Raw genomic sequence first — 13202 nt, 5'->3', positions numbered from 1 at the left:
TGTGCCTGAAGCAGCTGGCCGTGACGCAGGGAGGGGTCCCGATTTCGGGGTCCCGACTCAACTGAGACCTTTCTGCCTTTCTCCTTTCCCAAGTGGGCTGAGCTGAGGGGATGCCGGGGCCATCCGTGCAGTGAAGTGTGTCGGTGCTCAGCGCTCCATCGCTGCGCTCTCTGCTTTCACCACCGAGTGATGCTATTTAGGGCAAGTCGGACCAAAAATGAGTTCATTTCCTTATGTTTTGGGAAACTCGTTCTGACTTAACACGCAAGCAATAGTGAGGTATCTTGAGTTTTTATTTCAACCCTACTCCACAGGAAACAACATTCGCTAGTGTTATCTTCCTCAGTTTTGCTTTTAATTTGATCCAGTACTGTGTTAAATATAAAATACTGCTTGACCAAGAACGGATGGTGAAAAATACAAGATGCTAAAAAGGGAGCTCCTTCACAGACGTTACGAATTGTTTAAAATTAGTACGAAGTAGGCTGACAAACAGATAGCATGTTGTGCATCCTGCCCCGCTGTACAAGGAAAGGAGAGGCTGTACATAAAGGAGAGGCTCAGCATGGGGATAGGCAAGTGGTGATGTCCTCAGTGTGCTCTATGGTGGCCTCAGAAAGGTCCTTCTGGGCTGCACGTCCCCAGCACGCTTCTGAGATTAATGGTGTGGGACAAAGCCCAGGGACAAAACCCCACGGGCAGCCTCTGCCAGGGGATGTTGCAATGGGGCTGATCCTCGGTGTGGGGGAGGAGAGCTGGGTGCACTCAACCCAGTGCCACCATGTACAAACTCAGTGACAGATGGAGCACGGTGCCTGTGAATGACCAGCCATCCTCCAGCTGCTCCACAGAGCCCAAACTGAGCCCTGTGAGATTGGTCACTGCCCGCACCCCCAATTTACAGCTGGGGAAACTGAGGCACAGAGTAGAGTAATGACTTGCCAGATAGCAAAAATGGCAGCTTGCAGTCTTGGACCTTCTATTCTGACCCCAAATTCACCCCACAAACTGCCCATCACTCAGTGCTCAGTTCTTCCCTCTTCTCCCTCCCACAGGGCTGAGAAATGTTGGGCAAAGGAACAAAGGCCGCATCCTGGGGACCTGGGGGAAGTGATGACAGAGACCTCACCAGGTCCATCACCTCCTGTCCCCAAGACCTCCTGTCACCCTGAGAGCCCTCCAGGCTGAAGGCTGCTCTGGGACACCAAGAGCAGAGCCCCAGCAGCCCTGTGCCAGGCTGGGACACAGGGCACAGCCCCTTCTTGGAACCCTTTGCCTATGGAAAAGGGTTTTTTTTTGCCCACATGAAGACTACAGCCACCATGTCAAGAGGGGAAGAGCATCTAGGAAACTTCTCTTTGGTAATTTGCTGCAAAATGGCACGGCTGTGTGGAGCCACTACCAAGGCCTTCTCCTGGGATAATGAAACCAAGGCTGAGCCTGAGCACTTCAAGCTCCAGGGTCAGGACAGCCCAAAATGCAGCCAGGTGACACTGAGAGCAGCAAGGAAACCAAGAGACCTTAGGAGAAAACAGCTGGGAGGGCTCTGAGGGCCTGTCCAAGGGGAACACACCGAGATGTGTGCTTAATACTGGTTTGGAGAAAGGGTTTTCTGGTGCATTGGAGTCTGGGGAACGCTGAAAGAGATTCAAGTTTCAATGGCAAGTAAGGCTTTGTTGATTCAGGACCTTCCTGTCAAGAGCATGGGAGGGGAAGGCTGATGCTGAAATGATTTCTGACCATTTGTGGGCCACGCAGGTGTGCCAATGAGAGTTCCACTCAGGCCTTTTTTAGGGGGCTCCACTCTGCCTCTGCAGGCTGGGATGGCTGTGAGCTTGCTGCAGGTCCCCAGGGTGTCACCAGCCAAGGAAGTGTGGGGACACGGCCCCAGTGGGATGCTTGGGGTTAGCAGGGTGAGCGAAGCTCCCCTATTGCCTGCAGCCCTTCAGGTGGTCACCATGTTATGAAAACATTGCCTAAAAAAATAAACAGTTCTCAAGGTTAAAAAAGAAAAATCTGTTTAAAATCAAAATCATGCAGGGGGCAGCAGGAGGCTTCGGGGTGAGCCCACGGCCCGGGCTCCCCTCCCTGCTCCCCTTCCACATCCCCATGGATGTGAAGTGTCCTTAAGGCGTCTATCGGGACGTTTTGGCCTCCAGCGCATCGGGCCGGTAGAGGTACCTCCAAATGGCATAGTAATGGATGCCAGCTCCAATGGCCACAAAGAGGTGCCAGATGGCGTGGGCGAAGGGGATGCGGCCATCACTTTTGAAGAAGATCATGCCCAGGCAGTAGAAAATCCCGCCGGCCACCAGCTCTGGGAGGCCATCCCTGTTGGGCTGAGAGAAAAGCACAGGGACAGTATGGTCACCACCAGCAACGTGTCAGAGCCTCGTCCTACACCAACCCCTCCTTATGGCCAGCAGCTCAGCTTTGCTCAGATGCTCTCAATACAATGGAGCATGGAGAGCAGCTCGTTTGGATATGGCCATGGGCACACGCGGTACGTGCAGGGCACCCGAATGCAATCAAACCACATCATCTTTGATGATCACCTCATCCATCACCAACTGCCTGCAGGCTGGACCTTGCCAACCTCCTGGAGCATCCCAACCCCACTGGACATGCCCTCGTGCTGAGCTCACGTGCTTCCCAGCATGGCTTACCATAGAGAGGATAACCAAGGCAGGGAAGAAGCCCATGATCACGTAGCACACCAGCTCCACCAGCTTGTACCTGCAGCCAATGGAGAAGGTGCTTGGAGGCAGGGTCGGATTTTACATTTGTATCTCATCCATCTACGGGTGCCACCACAGGAGTTCCCACGTCCAGGCGTGAGCTGGCAGCTCGCACAGAGGGTTTTGGAAAGGCTTTGGGGGCTTTAGCCTTCCATTTGGTGCCACCCCGTGGAAGAACACACTCATGACAGCACATCCTCACTCCCACATCCCTGCCACAGAGCTGCAGCCTCCTAAAAGCACAGCGTACGGGATAAGGATGCGATCCTCCTGCCCAGGAGGCTGCCCAGGGACCCCACGTCTGTCTGCCTATCCGCGCGTCTCCGTCTATGGCCTCTCTCACAGCTGGACTGTTGCACTGGGGCTTTCGGGGAAGGAAGGGCAGAGCTGGGCTGGGTAAAGGCACTGACCTCTCGTGGAAGAAGAACACGTAGACGGTGCCGACAGATGCCATGATCCAGATGATCCAGCGCATGTGGGAGGCCCAGGGTCCCAGCTCCCTTAGGTTCAGCCTGCAAGACCCAGGGCCACGGTGAGGGGCACCCCAAATCTTTTGCTGCACCCCAACCTGCTGCTGTGCCCCATCTTTCTGCATCCCAACCTCCTGCTGTGCCCCAGCCCTCCTGCAGGCAGGAGGTGCTGGAGCAATGGTGCCCTTGCCTTTCTCACCCATAACATCAGCTGAAAGTGGTTGAAATGCAGAGAATGGGAAGTTCTAATGAAAATGTGCAATCTCTGACCATTACTTCTGGGCTGGTTTCTGCCTTCTGTTAGGACTGAGCACGCCAGGCACTCACCATGGAGCATATGATGCTGCAATGAAGAAGTAAATCACCATCCTGTCAAACATGTGCAAGCAGTGCTCCACGGTCCTGCAGGATGGACATACAGATGGAGTCAGAGCCCGTGGCACTGTGCTCTGTAAAACCAGATACGTTTGCAAAAAGAAAAGAAAATGCTTTTTCCCAAAGGCATAGCTCAGAAAAACTTTGACCAAGAGGATTTGGGCTGTGCTACAAATACAAACACGAGATTGAGCCCCCAGAGGGCAGAGGTGGTACCTGAGATGCCTCTTCTTCCAGGAGATGGTGTGGAAGATGGTGGAGACGATGAAGAGGCTGGACAAGCCAAAGCCATAGATCCAGGCTGAGATGGTCTCCCACCGGTCATCGGAGAGGACGTAGAGGATGGAGCTGCCAAGGATGCTGGGCAGGATCCAGAACTGGGAGGAGAAGGAGCCTGATGGTCACAACTTGCATGCCCACTGAGCAGTTGATCTACGGTCCCCGCACTTCACCACACAGAAGTGCAGGCAAGCAGGGGCAACGGGGAGGAGGAGGGCATGAGGAGCAACAGCACCTCTTGGCCATGCCATGGGCTTGGAGCAGGAGCCAGAAGCTCCTCAGGGAGCTCACTCCCATCACCATACAGACAGCCCCATTGCTGCTCCTGGTGTGAAAATTCTCCTTCTTAGGGGGAGCCGTGCTTTGCCAAATATTCCTACTCTGCTGAGGGCCATCTGAAAAGGACCATCTCACACCAGGGCTGGAGCAGGAAGGAGAGCATTCCCGGAGCACCAGGCAGAGCTGCTCATCCCAACCCTGAGACCCTCAAGGGCTGCAGGGCTGATTGCTGATGTTTTTAGGTGACCCCCGGGGCCGGGCACTGTCCCATACCCCAGGAGGGGACACAGACTCACCGCGTGTGTGGCACAGTTGGCCGCATGCTCGTAATCTGTCGGCTGATACCTGCGGTTGGAGGGAACACGGTGGTTCATGAACCTGCAATGGAGCAGGGAGAGAAACACATCAAGGAATGGGAGGACTGGGAAAGCCCTTTTGGAGGGCAGGGTATCACCTGCACCCACCCCATAGCCCCAGCAAGTGTCCCAGGGCTGATCGCTGCTGGGGAAGCCGTGCCATGCTCCCTAGGAAACTTCCTTCTTTTTTATTCTGGTTCTCTTTGCCTGAAGTATCGGATTGCTCCTGGCGTGCAGAGGAACGTATCGATTTCCCCCATCAGATCAATGCACACGGAGCAATAAAGAGCTGTGCCAGCAGCCCACTGCCAGGTAGGTGGTGCTGTACTGGGAGCAAATTCAATGTGCATCCCTGAAAGCAGCCATGCCCCACTGCCTTCTCCAACAGGGTGAGCGTAGAGAAAGGGAATAATGGGCCATCCTTCCCTGTCTGCCTCTCATAAAGAGTGATTTGAAGATGATTTTTGCTGCAGATCAGACCAGGACAGCCGGGTGCAGGGGCAGGAGATGGTCTAATTGCTCCCTGACCCTGTTTGCTCTGCACCATCTGCAGCATGTTTCACAGCACAGCTGTGCACAGCCAGGGGCTGGGGGTTGGCTGGACCTTGCTGCAGGGCTGAGGGTGAACCTGAGGGAGAGAAGCAGAGGGGTTCAGCTCCCTGTGCTCTGCAAATAGAGGAGATGTTGCTTACAATGTACGTTAGACCTTAAGGAAACCAGTGCTGCCCACAGGCAGGATGCAATTGAGTATTCCTGCGACTGCCCCCGCCACCCCTGGAGATGCCACCTCCATCATGGGGACACTGGGTTCCCCCCATTCCACCAGGGCCACCAGGGCTGGCTGCACTCCCTATGCCCCAGCCACGTCCCCCCCTGCTGGAGGCCACCGCTGCCCCACGTTGCCAGGAGACTGTCCCCAGGTCCCCCTCGCTTTCTGCTTCTCTTTCTCTTTTCCCTTTTCATAACCAGGAGAAGTGGGGCTGCAGGCCCAGACGTCCCTCGTGACGTTGCAGTTGCTGGGGTAACATGCACACAGCCTTTCCTTGCATTTATTTTTTTAACAGAGCCCCGCGCCTGCTGCTGCTCCATGCTGACCCCGTGGCGGTGGCTGTGAGGGGCACAGAGGGGAGGTCTGTTCCCACAGCCCTCCCAGCCCTTTGGGCAGAGCATTTCAGCAAACACTGCGTGACTACAAAGCCCAAAAGGCACAGAAAAGTTTAAAACCTCCACGATGGGAGCACGAGCCTATTCTCTTCTTTGCGACAGCGCATGAGAAGCAGAGCACCCCAGGGCTTAGCACAGCCCTCAGGGCTCCCAGAATCGTTTTGCTCCCAGAATTGGTGGGGACCAAACATGGGTCACTGCTGCAGCCCCAGAGCTGTGCCTGCCCTCCCCGGGCCCCTTGCCCAGCAAGGGAGACTGAAAAGGGCCCAAGCACCCGGCTCAGCCCGGAGGAACAAAGAGCCCCTTGTCTCCAGCAGCCGGGCCAGAGCACAGAGACAGCTTCCCAGGCTTGCTCCTTTCTCCTTCTCTTTCTCCCACTCTGTTTTTTTGTTTTGTTTTGTTTTGTTTTTTTCTTCTTCTTGTTTTGTAGTTGTGGGTTTTTGTGTTTTTGTGGGTTTGGGTTTTTTGTTGTTTTTTTTTTTTTTTAAAGACTTCTGTCCAGGAACAGAGTTCTGACCTCAAACAATCAGCCAGCTCTGCCTGGCTTTGCCAGTGCTGGGAGAGAAGAAAGTGAAAACAGGGATCAGTTAAATGAATCCTTGGGATGGCTCATGGGGGTGTATTGGAGTGTCTGACATTGCTCTGTGTCGAGCTGTATACATTCCACATCTCATACATCTCTCATACATCTCTGCATCGAGGAGTTGGGCACAGCCAGCACATCCTCTGCCCACCAACAGTCAATGCTGGGTGCTGGCAGGTGAAGGGAATGACCCGGAGCAGCTGATTGCTTTGGGTTTCGCCTGTGAATGGCTTATAAAAGGGCAGAGCTGACTCAGAGTTTGGTTTCATGCTTTTGGAAGTGAGAGCTGCTTTGTTGTGCCTCCTGCTCAAGGGGAAACAGGATTGCACCCTGGTAGTGGCATATTGCAGAGAGGATGGATGGAGAAAGCAACAGCCTTTACTGGATGCTGATGTGGTGGTAAGATCCTTCTGGGTGTTCCTTGATAGAGCAAAGCTTGGGAGCATGTGTGTGCTGTGATGTGTGCAGTGCAGAGATGGAGCAGATGCGGCCCTGCAGGGCTGACCACCCCACACCCTTTCTGCACATGACCTGCGTTTGCCCTAATGAGCCTGGAGGCAGAATACCTTGTGCTGATGCCAGGGCTTGGTCTTTGGGCTTGTGGTTGTGCACGTGCTGCTACAGCACCCCTCTAAGCTGGGACTTGGTGTGCACTGCTTCTTTCCCATAATCTGATAAAGCTCCAACTGCAGCTCCTGTAAGAGGCTCCATCCTCTTGAGCTCCTTTGCAGCTCACAATCAGCTCAGTGTGCTGCACGTGAAGGTGCAGAGGAGGGCTTACATTCTCCATGGGGAAGCAAAAATGCAGAAGCTGATGCTGCCTGGCACTGCCATCTGTGGAGCTGCCCACGCAGGCATGTGCCCCGTTGGAGCCTCTGCTCCCATGTGTGCTCCTACAGAACATATGGTGCTCCTTTAGGTATGGATACTTATTTTTCTCTCCGGCAGCTTTCTGCTCTCTGTACAGACAGCATCTCCAGCTCTTCTGAAGCAACTCGTGACCCCGCAGCCACAGCAGAGCTGTTGTTTATTCACAGCAGATGGGATCTGTGAGTGTTTCCCAAATAACTTTCTGAGCTGGGACTTATTGTTTCATTTGGTCCTGGCGAGCCCTGATTAGTCACAACATGACTCTGATCCCCCAGGTGCTCAGTGGATGTTTGCAGGGCTGCTTCCAGGGCTGAAAACTCCCCTTATTTGCTATTTGTTTGCTGGGGAAGGCACTGGGCATGCTTCTCACTGCCTTGCCTGCATCACTGTGAGCACAGAGGTCAGTGGTACGGTTCCTGAGCATTCCCTCCCTGGCTGAACCATTTCACCAGCCAGGAAGCAGATGGAATGGTTTCAAGCAATATAATCTGCATCAAAGTGCAGTGTAGGAGCACAGCTTTGGACCCCAACTTTCCTAGAACTCAGGACTGCTCAGCTCATTGGTGACTGAAGCAAGCACTGTGATGTTGGTGGTATTTGGCCTTATCAGGAGATATCCCATAGAGCTCCCCTAACTCAGGATTACGAGCACTACATGAAAATGTTTGTGGCTTAAGGTTCAGTTTCACCTGGAAAGTTCCAAAGGGTGCCTGAGTCCTGCCCTCCTGAGTCTCCTGTGCACCAGTCAGCTACACTGGGCAGTGCCTCACGTTCCATGTATGCACTGACTGCTATCTCATGGAACGGGCCAGGGTAAGCTGTGCCAAGGAATCACATCAGGCTGATATCTAACACCAGCTGGAGGATGGACGTGGTGCATCCATTTCCCAGCTGGAAAAGAGACTGCCCTTCCCCAGCAGCATTCGGCTTGGCTGCCCATGGGGCTTGCTGCTGCCCATGCAGTGATTTCTGCCTGCTCCCCCGACCCATCCCAAAGGAAGGAGATGAGTGGTTTTGGGGGGATGTCCCCATCTCCAACCAACTGTGCTGAGGATGCTGTGAGCACTCATTGCCTTCCCAGTACCTGGATGTAACAACTGCAATCTGGACAAACTTCATGCATGAGTTCTAGCAGTGCTGACTTCAGAGGATGAGTCAAACTGCTTCTAAGCTGAGTCAATATTTTGGTGAGATGTGGTGATCCTATTTTTCATGGGGTCTCTCTCAGGGGTCCCCGGTCAGCACTGCAGGTCCCAATGAGCACGGTGTGACCCATGAGCAGCCCCTGCCCGTCCAGAGCTGCCATCCTAATGCTGAAAGCATTCCCCCTTCTCACTGCTTCATCATACGGGCTGCGGGGGAAGCAGAGATCTTGGAAAACAGCTCTGTGTGTGTGGGAGCAGATGAGGGCTGCTTGTGCTTCCTTTACAAAGCAAACAGGGAGAAAATGCTCCCAGTGCAATTGCTCTGCCTAGGCTGAGTCTTTGTGCATTTGGAGTCTGAACACCCCAATGCTTTTGCTGCCTTCTGCACTGATGGCTCCCAGAGATGCACAGGCTGGGACCAGTCTGTGTCTCCTTGCTTAGCAGGGAGCAGTGAAGTTCTCCCCTGACCTTTCACTCCATCCCTCAGTGCTGGTGGACGTGGCAGTGCTCGCTCACATTCTACATGCCATGCAGACAAGGCTGGAGCAGGCACCTATAGACAGTCCTGTCATGAGGACTATCCTGGCTGCTGCTCCTCTGTGCAGGGCAAGACAAGCAAATGCAATAAGACGTGGAGCCTCTTCTGTGGGCAAATCAAATCCTGAGCCTGTACCACTTAATTATAGTGATTCAGTGCAGGCTGCAGCTCCCAGCAGTGCCCTCACCCTGGCTGCTCTACTCCAGAGCTGCAGGACCTGGCCAGATGCAGCCGCTCCCCATGTAATCTTGTTTCCTTTCAATTACAGTTCCTGATGGCCCAATGCTGAGAAGCATTTATGTGCCTGCAGGGAGACCGGAGCTGAACTGCTGTTGCACACAGGCACCCAATAGAGAGCCCACAGTGAAAAGCGAGCCAAAGCAGCACAGGGTAAGGGAGGGATCGTTTACTGGCCTGTGACCTGGCCCCGATGGGTTCCAGGGATGATGTGACCACACTGATCCACTGCTATAGTGGGAAATGGGGACACCCACTCTGCCTTCCTTCTTTCAAGAGCAGTGCTCCATCCCCAAAGCCCACCTGAGAGCACTCAGTGCCCTCCAGCCCTGGGTTTCTCCCTGTGGTTTTCAGCTTGCTCCTGCATTGATCCCATTGCCTTTCATCTCTGTTGAAACCACTGCAGCTCCCACCCAACAGGTCGTTGTGTTTTATTTATTCCTGCTGGCAGGTGTATTGATGGCCAAGTTCCTCCTTTCTTGGTCCTCGCTTGAAATTAGATAAAAGACATTAAAAATGGAGCTGTTCCAGGCCTTTCCACCACAAAGGAAACTTTTTGCTTTATTTTCTGAGGAATTGAGAGTTCTTTACCCTCTGGAAAGATATGACAAGATGCTGATGATGCCCTGAAGGAGCAGTGCTGATGTTGCTGCAGCTCCCACTCATGCTTGTCCCCGTCACCCATGGCCCAATGGAGCTGGGGGAGCTGCTCGCATGAGAGAAAGAGTGGTTTTAGGGTCTCTTTTGAGGTGTGGTATGGAAGAGCGTTCAGAAAGAGAGGAGAGCTGCTACGTGGAGCCCAGGGGGATGGGGATTAGTGAATGGTTATTTTTAAGCACTGGGGTAAGAGGATCTCTGTAGAGACATAGGGAGCTCTGGGTGAGCATCACGTGCTGGTGACCACATCAGTATGTCATGGGGTGAGAGCTGGGGGAGCGTTTATGTTGCCCTGCTCCCCATCCAGACTCTTGCACCCAGTGATGGATCAAGAACACCCCGAAGGCCTGACCCTTCCCGTGCCCTGTATTCCCATTCTTGTGCAGTGTCCTCTCCAACACACTCATTTAACAAGCTGTTTCCATAAGGACCACAGCAAGCTTTAAGGATGCTGATTTTGGGGGAGATCAAGGGACCAGGATAGCAGATGGACTGTGATGGGGAACAGCTCTGCTTTGCTTCTATCCCTCAAAGCACAGCTGCCATGGAACAAATGCACTGTTTTCTCCCCGTTCTGGGTGCACTGAACTTGGCTTGGCTCCATTTTCCAATGGCCCTTTGCAAGCTGGCTGGGAAAAAAATGTTTGAATTCTGTTCTCGGGAGGAGTTTTGGGCCAGGTGCTGCCTCTGCGTCTCCCCCCAGTGAAGGCAGTCAGGGGTTCTCCTGCTTGGAGCAAGAACATCACCACCCTTCCTTTTCATTTCTTTCTGGGAGGGGTTTCTGACCCTGACAGCAGCACCAGGACTTTGCTGGGGCAGAAATAGACATTGGTGCCCCCCAAGACTGCACTATCTACAGAGCTCTGTGCAAAGATGGAAACATCCCCAGGCAGGGAGCTGAGGACAAAACCTGTCCCAGGACTTCCCTAGCATCCTATGGCCAGACATTACACAGCCCTTAGGTTCCCCATAAGCTGGTAACCCCCATGGGGGTCAGCACCCAGCAATAGGTCTGTGGCAGCTGAGAACTGAGCTGCCAGTGCCCTAGCAGTGGGAGGAGAACAGAGTTAAACCTAGTGGGGAATTCCAGGACCAGTCCTTAGACCCAGCACCCCCTCGACCACCTATTTGGTCCACGTGCCTTAGGCTGGTGGCATATGGGGTCAGTAGGTCTGAACGGCAGCAAACCCCCTCCCTGCTACATGGAGCGATGCTCTGAATCCCTTATGGTTGCAAAAAGGAACAGACATCCTTATCCTGAAAGACAACGTGTGCCTGCAGGTGAGGGGAACAGCCTGCACCTGCCCTGCGCTTTGAGGCACTCAGCACCTTTTGAAGGTCTCTCAGGGTTCGATTTGGGTTCTGGCTTGATTCAAGGGGCCGGGGCACAAAGCAAAGCAATCCCCGCGCCGAGGGCTTTACCTGGCGTAGCGCGTCTTCTGGAAATCCAGGGCTCCGGACGCCAGCATCGCGGCGGTGCCATGGGGCGTCCCGGGACGCGGCCACGGGCGGCTCAGTGAGGGGTGAGGAGCCCGGGGGTCCCCGAACCCCACGAGGGTGGCGATGCCCTGCGGACCCGCAGCGACTTCATGGGTTCCGTCGGGTCCGAAATGCCGCGGAGGAGGAGAAGAAGAGGGCAGCCTCGCCCCCCTGTTGCACAAGAGAAGAATCCGGGGAAAAACAAAGGCGACCGAAAGGGAGGCAGCTGGAGAGGCAGCCAGCCCCGCTCACAGCCAGCAAATGGGCAAAGATGGGGAGGAGAAGAGGAGGGGGGACAAATCCCGTCCCGCTCCGCCTGGTCGCTGCAACCTGCACAATCTCTCTTATCCACCCAGGCAGCTTTAAGCACAGCTAAAAATACCCCCCGCTCATAGACACACACCCCCGGCGGATCAAATAGCAGCAGATTTGAATTGAAAATGTAATTAAAGCGAGGGATGGAGGGAGCAGCGAGCGTGGTGGAGACTGTGGGTGCCTTTTGAGGTGCCCCTGCCTGCCCTCCCCCCCATCCCTCCCCCTCCAGCCCCCCGAAGGGAGACGTTCGGCTTTGATTTTGCTTTTCTTTATTTTAGCGGGAGGATTTTGTTCATTCTGTCCCGCGGCTTTCTGTGAGCTGATGGTTCTGCTCCAGCTGTCACAGAGGGGTGTGCAGGGGTGCGGACCCACGAGCCTCCATCCAAAGCCTCCATCCTCTCCATCCCCTCCCAGTCCCAGGTTGGTTGTTGAGGTGCTGATACGCACCTGCAGGAGGCAGCAGGGTCACCGTCCCTGCAGGTGTTCAAGAGCCATGGAGATGTGGTGCTGAGGGACGTGGTTTGGTCTCATGGTGGGAACGGGTTTGAGCTGGACTCGGTTACTTTGGAGGTCTTCTCCAACCTTTGTGGTCCTATGATGAGGGTGCCTTCAGGCTAGCAGGTGAGGGACAAGGAAGGGGCCATAGGGATAGCAGCACCTGGAGGAGGAGAGCCCTAATGTCCCCAAATACAGTTTGTCCTTACTGATGCTGTAATGAGGGTGATGGGACGATGGGGAACATCTCCATGTGCCACAGGCGTCTCCTTGAGCAGGGGGTACTCGTATGGTTGTTTCCATGAAAAATCAATTGCACACGGCTCCACAGAGCCAAAGCAGTTAAAAATTTCCTTGAGAACATCATTTTCTGTCAGTTCCAAATCATGCTTTGAAGCTCCTTTTTGCATCCAAGTGAACACTACATCCCTGCAGCAGAGGGGCATCTGTGTGCTATGTAATTCAAAGCAGCAGTTAACTCTGTGCAACCCCCTCCAAGTGCAGCTTCGTTCCCTCCATGGGACGCATGGGAGGGGGATGCTCCACGTGATGGGATCCATTGGGCTCAGCTTCTTTGCATGATTTCCAGAGCTGGAACCAAGGAGGGGACAAGAGAATGAATATGTCCCTGCGCCAGAGAGACCTTCCCACTGTATCTGGGCCCTTGCTGTAGGTGATGGGTTCATGCTGCCATGCAATGAGATCGCTCCCAAGCCCTCTCCTTCGCTTTGGGGTTTGTTTTTCCAAGTTCCTTCCCCAGCTTCAGGATGACAAGGCTTTGGCAAAGGCTGTTTTGTGATGCCTGCTCCCCGCTTTACCTTTCTCTGCACTTAGATGGAAGAGAAAACAGCAACAAATCCCCTTTACCCACATAACTCCACCCGAAGCCCCCAGCCGGGGGCAGTGGTGGAGGGCACCAAAATTGAACCATCACTCCCAAAATAGATCCGTCTCAGAGGGCAAAAGGCGAATGGAATGAAAAATAAGTTACTATTTTTGAAGCCTGGCTGCAGTTGTTATGGCAACGAAAGCCTCACGAAATCCTGCAGGGGAACGGCTCCAGCCCCATGCCCCGAGCCCACAGATCTTTACATGCTGCTTTATAGTTTTAATCGAGGTTTCCTATCAATTAGCAAATTATCTTGCACAATGCATTGCTTTTTGCTATTTAGATCTTGCATGGACTAACGAAGCACTACAGGCAGCTGAAAGCAAACCCTCT

General features: G+C 53.9%; 1 protein-coding gene across 1 annotated transcript; it reads right to left on the bottom strand.

Moving 5' to 3' along the window:
• Nucleotides 1-275: 275 nt before the first annotated feature.
• MMD2 (monocyte to macrophage differentiation associated 2) lies at nucleotides 276-11561 on the bottom strand. The gene is made up of 7 exons (XM_052680206.1): nucleotides 11114-11561; nucleotides 4438-4519; nucleotides 3800-3960; nucleotides 3536-3610; nucleotides 3149-3250; nucleotides 2667-2736; nucleotides 276-2339 (listed from the first exon to the last, which is right to left on the bottom strand). Exons 1-7 carry the CDS (start codon nucleotides 11158-11160, stop codon nucleotides 2136-2138), a joined length of 741 nt encoding a protein of 246 aa, XP_052536166.1. The 5' UTR covers nucleotides 11161-11561; the 3' UTR covers nucleotides 276-2135.
• Between the last annotated feature and the right edge of the window lie 1641 nt (nucleotides 11562-13202).

This window comes from Tympanuchus pallidicinctus, unplaced genomic scaffold (assembly GCF_026119805.1).
Source record: "Tympanuchus pallidicinctus isolate F22 unplaced genomic scaffold, pur_lepc_1.0 scaffold18, whole genome shotgun sequence".
Taxonomy (NCBI): Eukaryota; Metazoa; Chordata; class Aves; order Galliformes; family Phasianidae; genus Tympanuchus; species Tympanuchus pallidicinctus.
Note: the sequence above shows the minus strand (reverse complement) of the source record. Positions and strands in the feature narration are given on the sequence as shown.

What these genes read in the sequence shown, in the direction of transcription:
- MMD2 (XM_052680206.1), bottom strand. Translation starts at nt 11,160, where the DNA reads ATGCTGGCGTCCGGAGCCCTGGATTTCCAGAAGACGCGCTACGCCAG. An exon ending in CAGAAGACGCGCTACGCCAG is followed by an intron (nt 4,520 to 11,113) that starts GTAAAGCCCTCG and finishes GCTCCATTGCAG; the next exon opens with GTTCATGAACCACCGTGTTC. An exon ending in TGGAAGAAGAGGCATCTCAG is followed by an intron (nt 3,611 to 3,799) that starts GTACCACCTCTG and finishes TCCATCCTGCAG; the next exon opens with GACCGTGGAGCACTGCTTGC.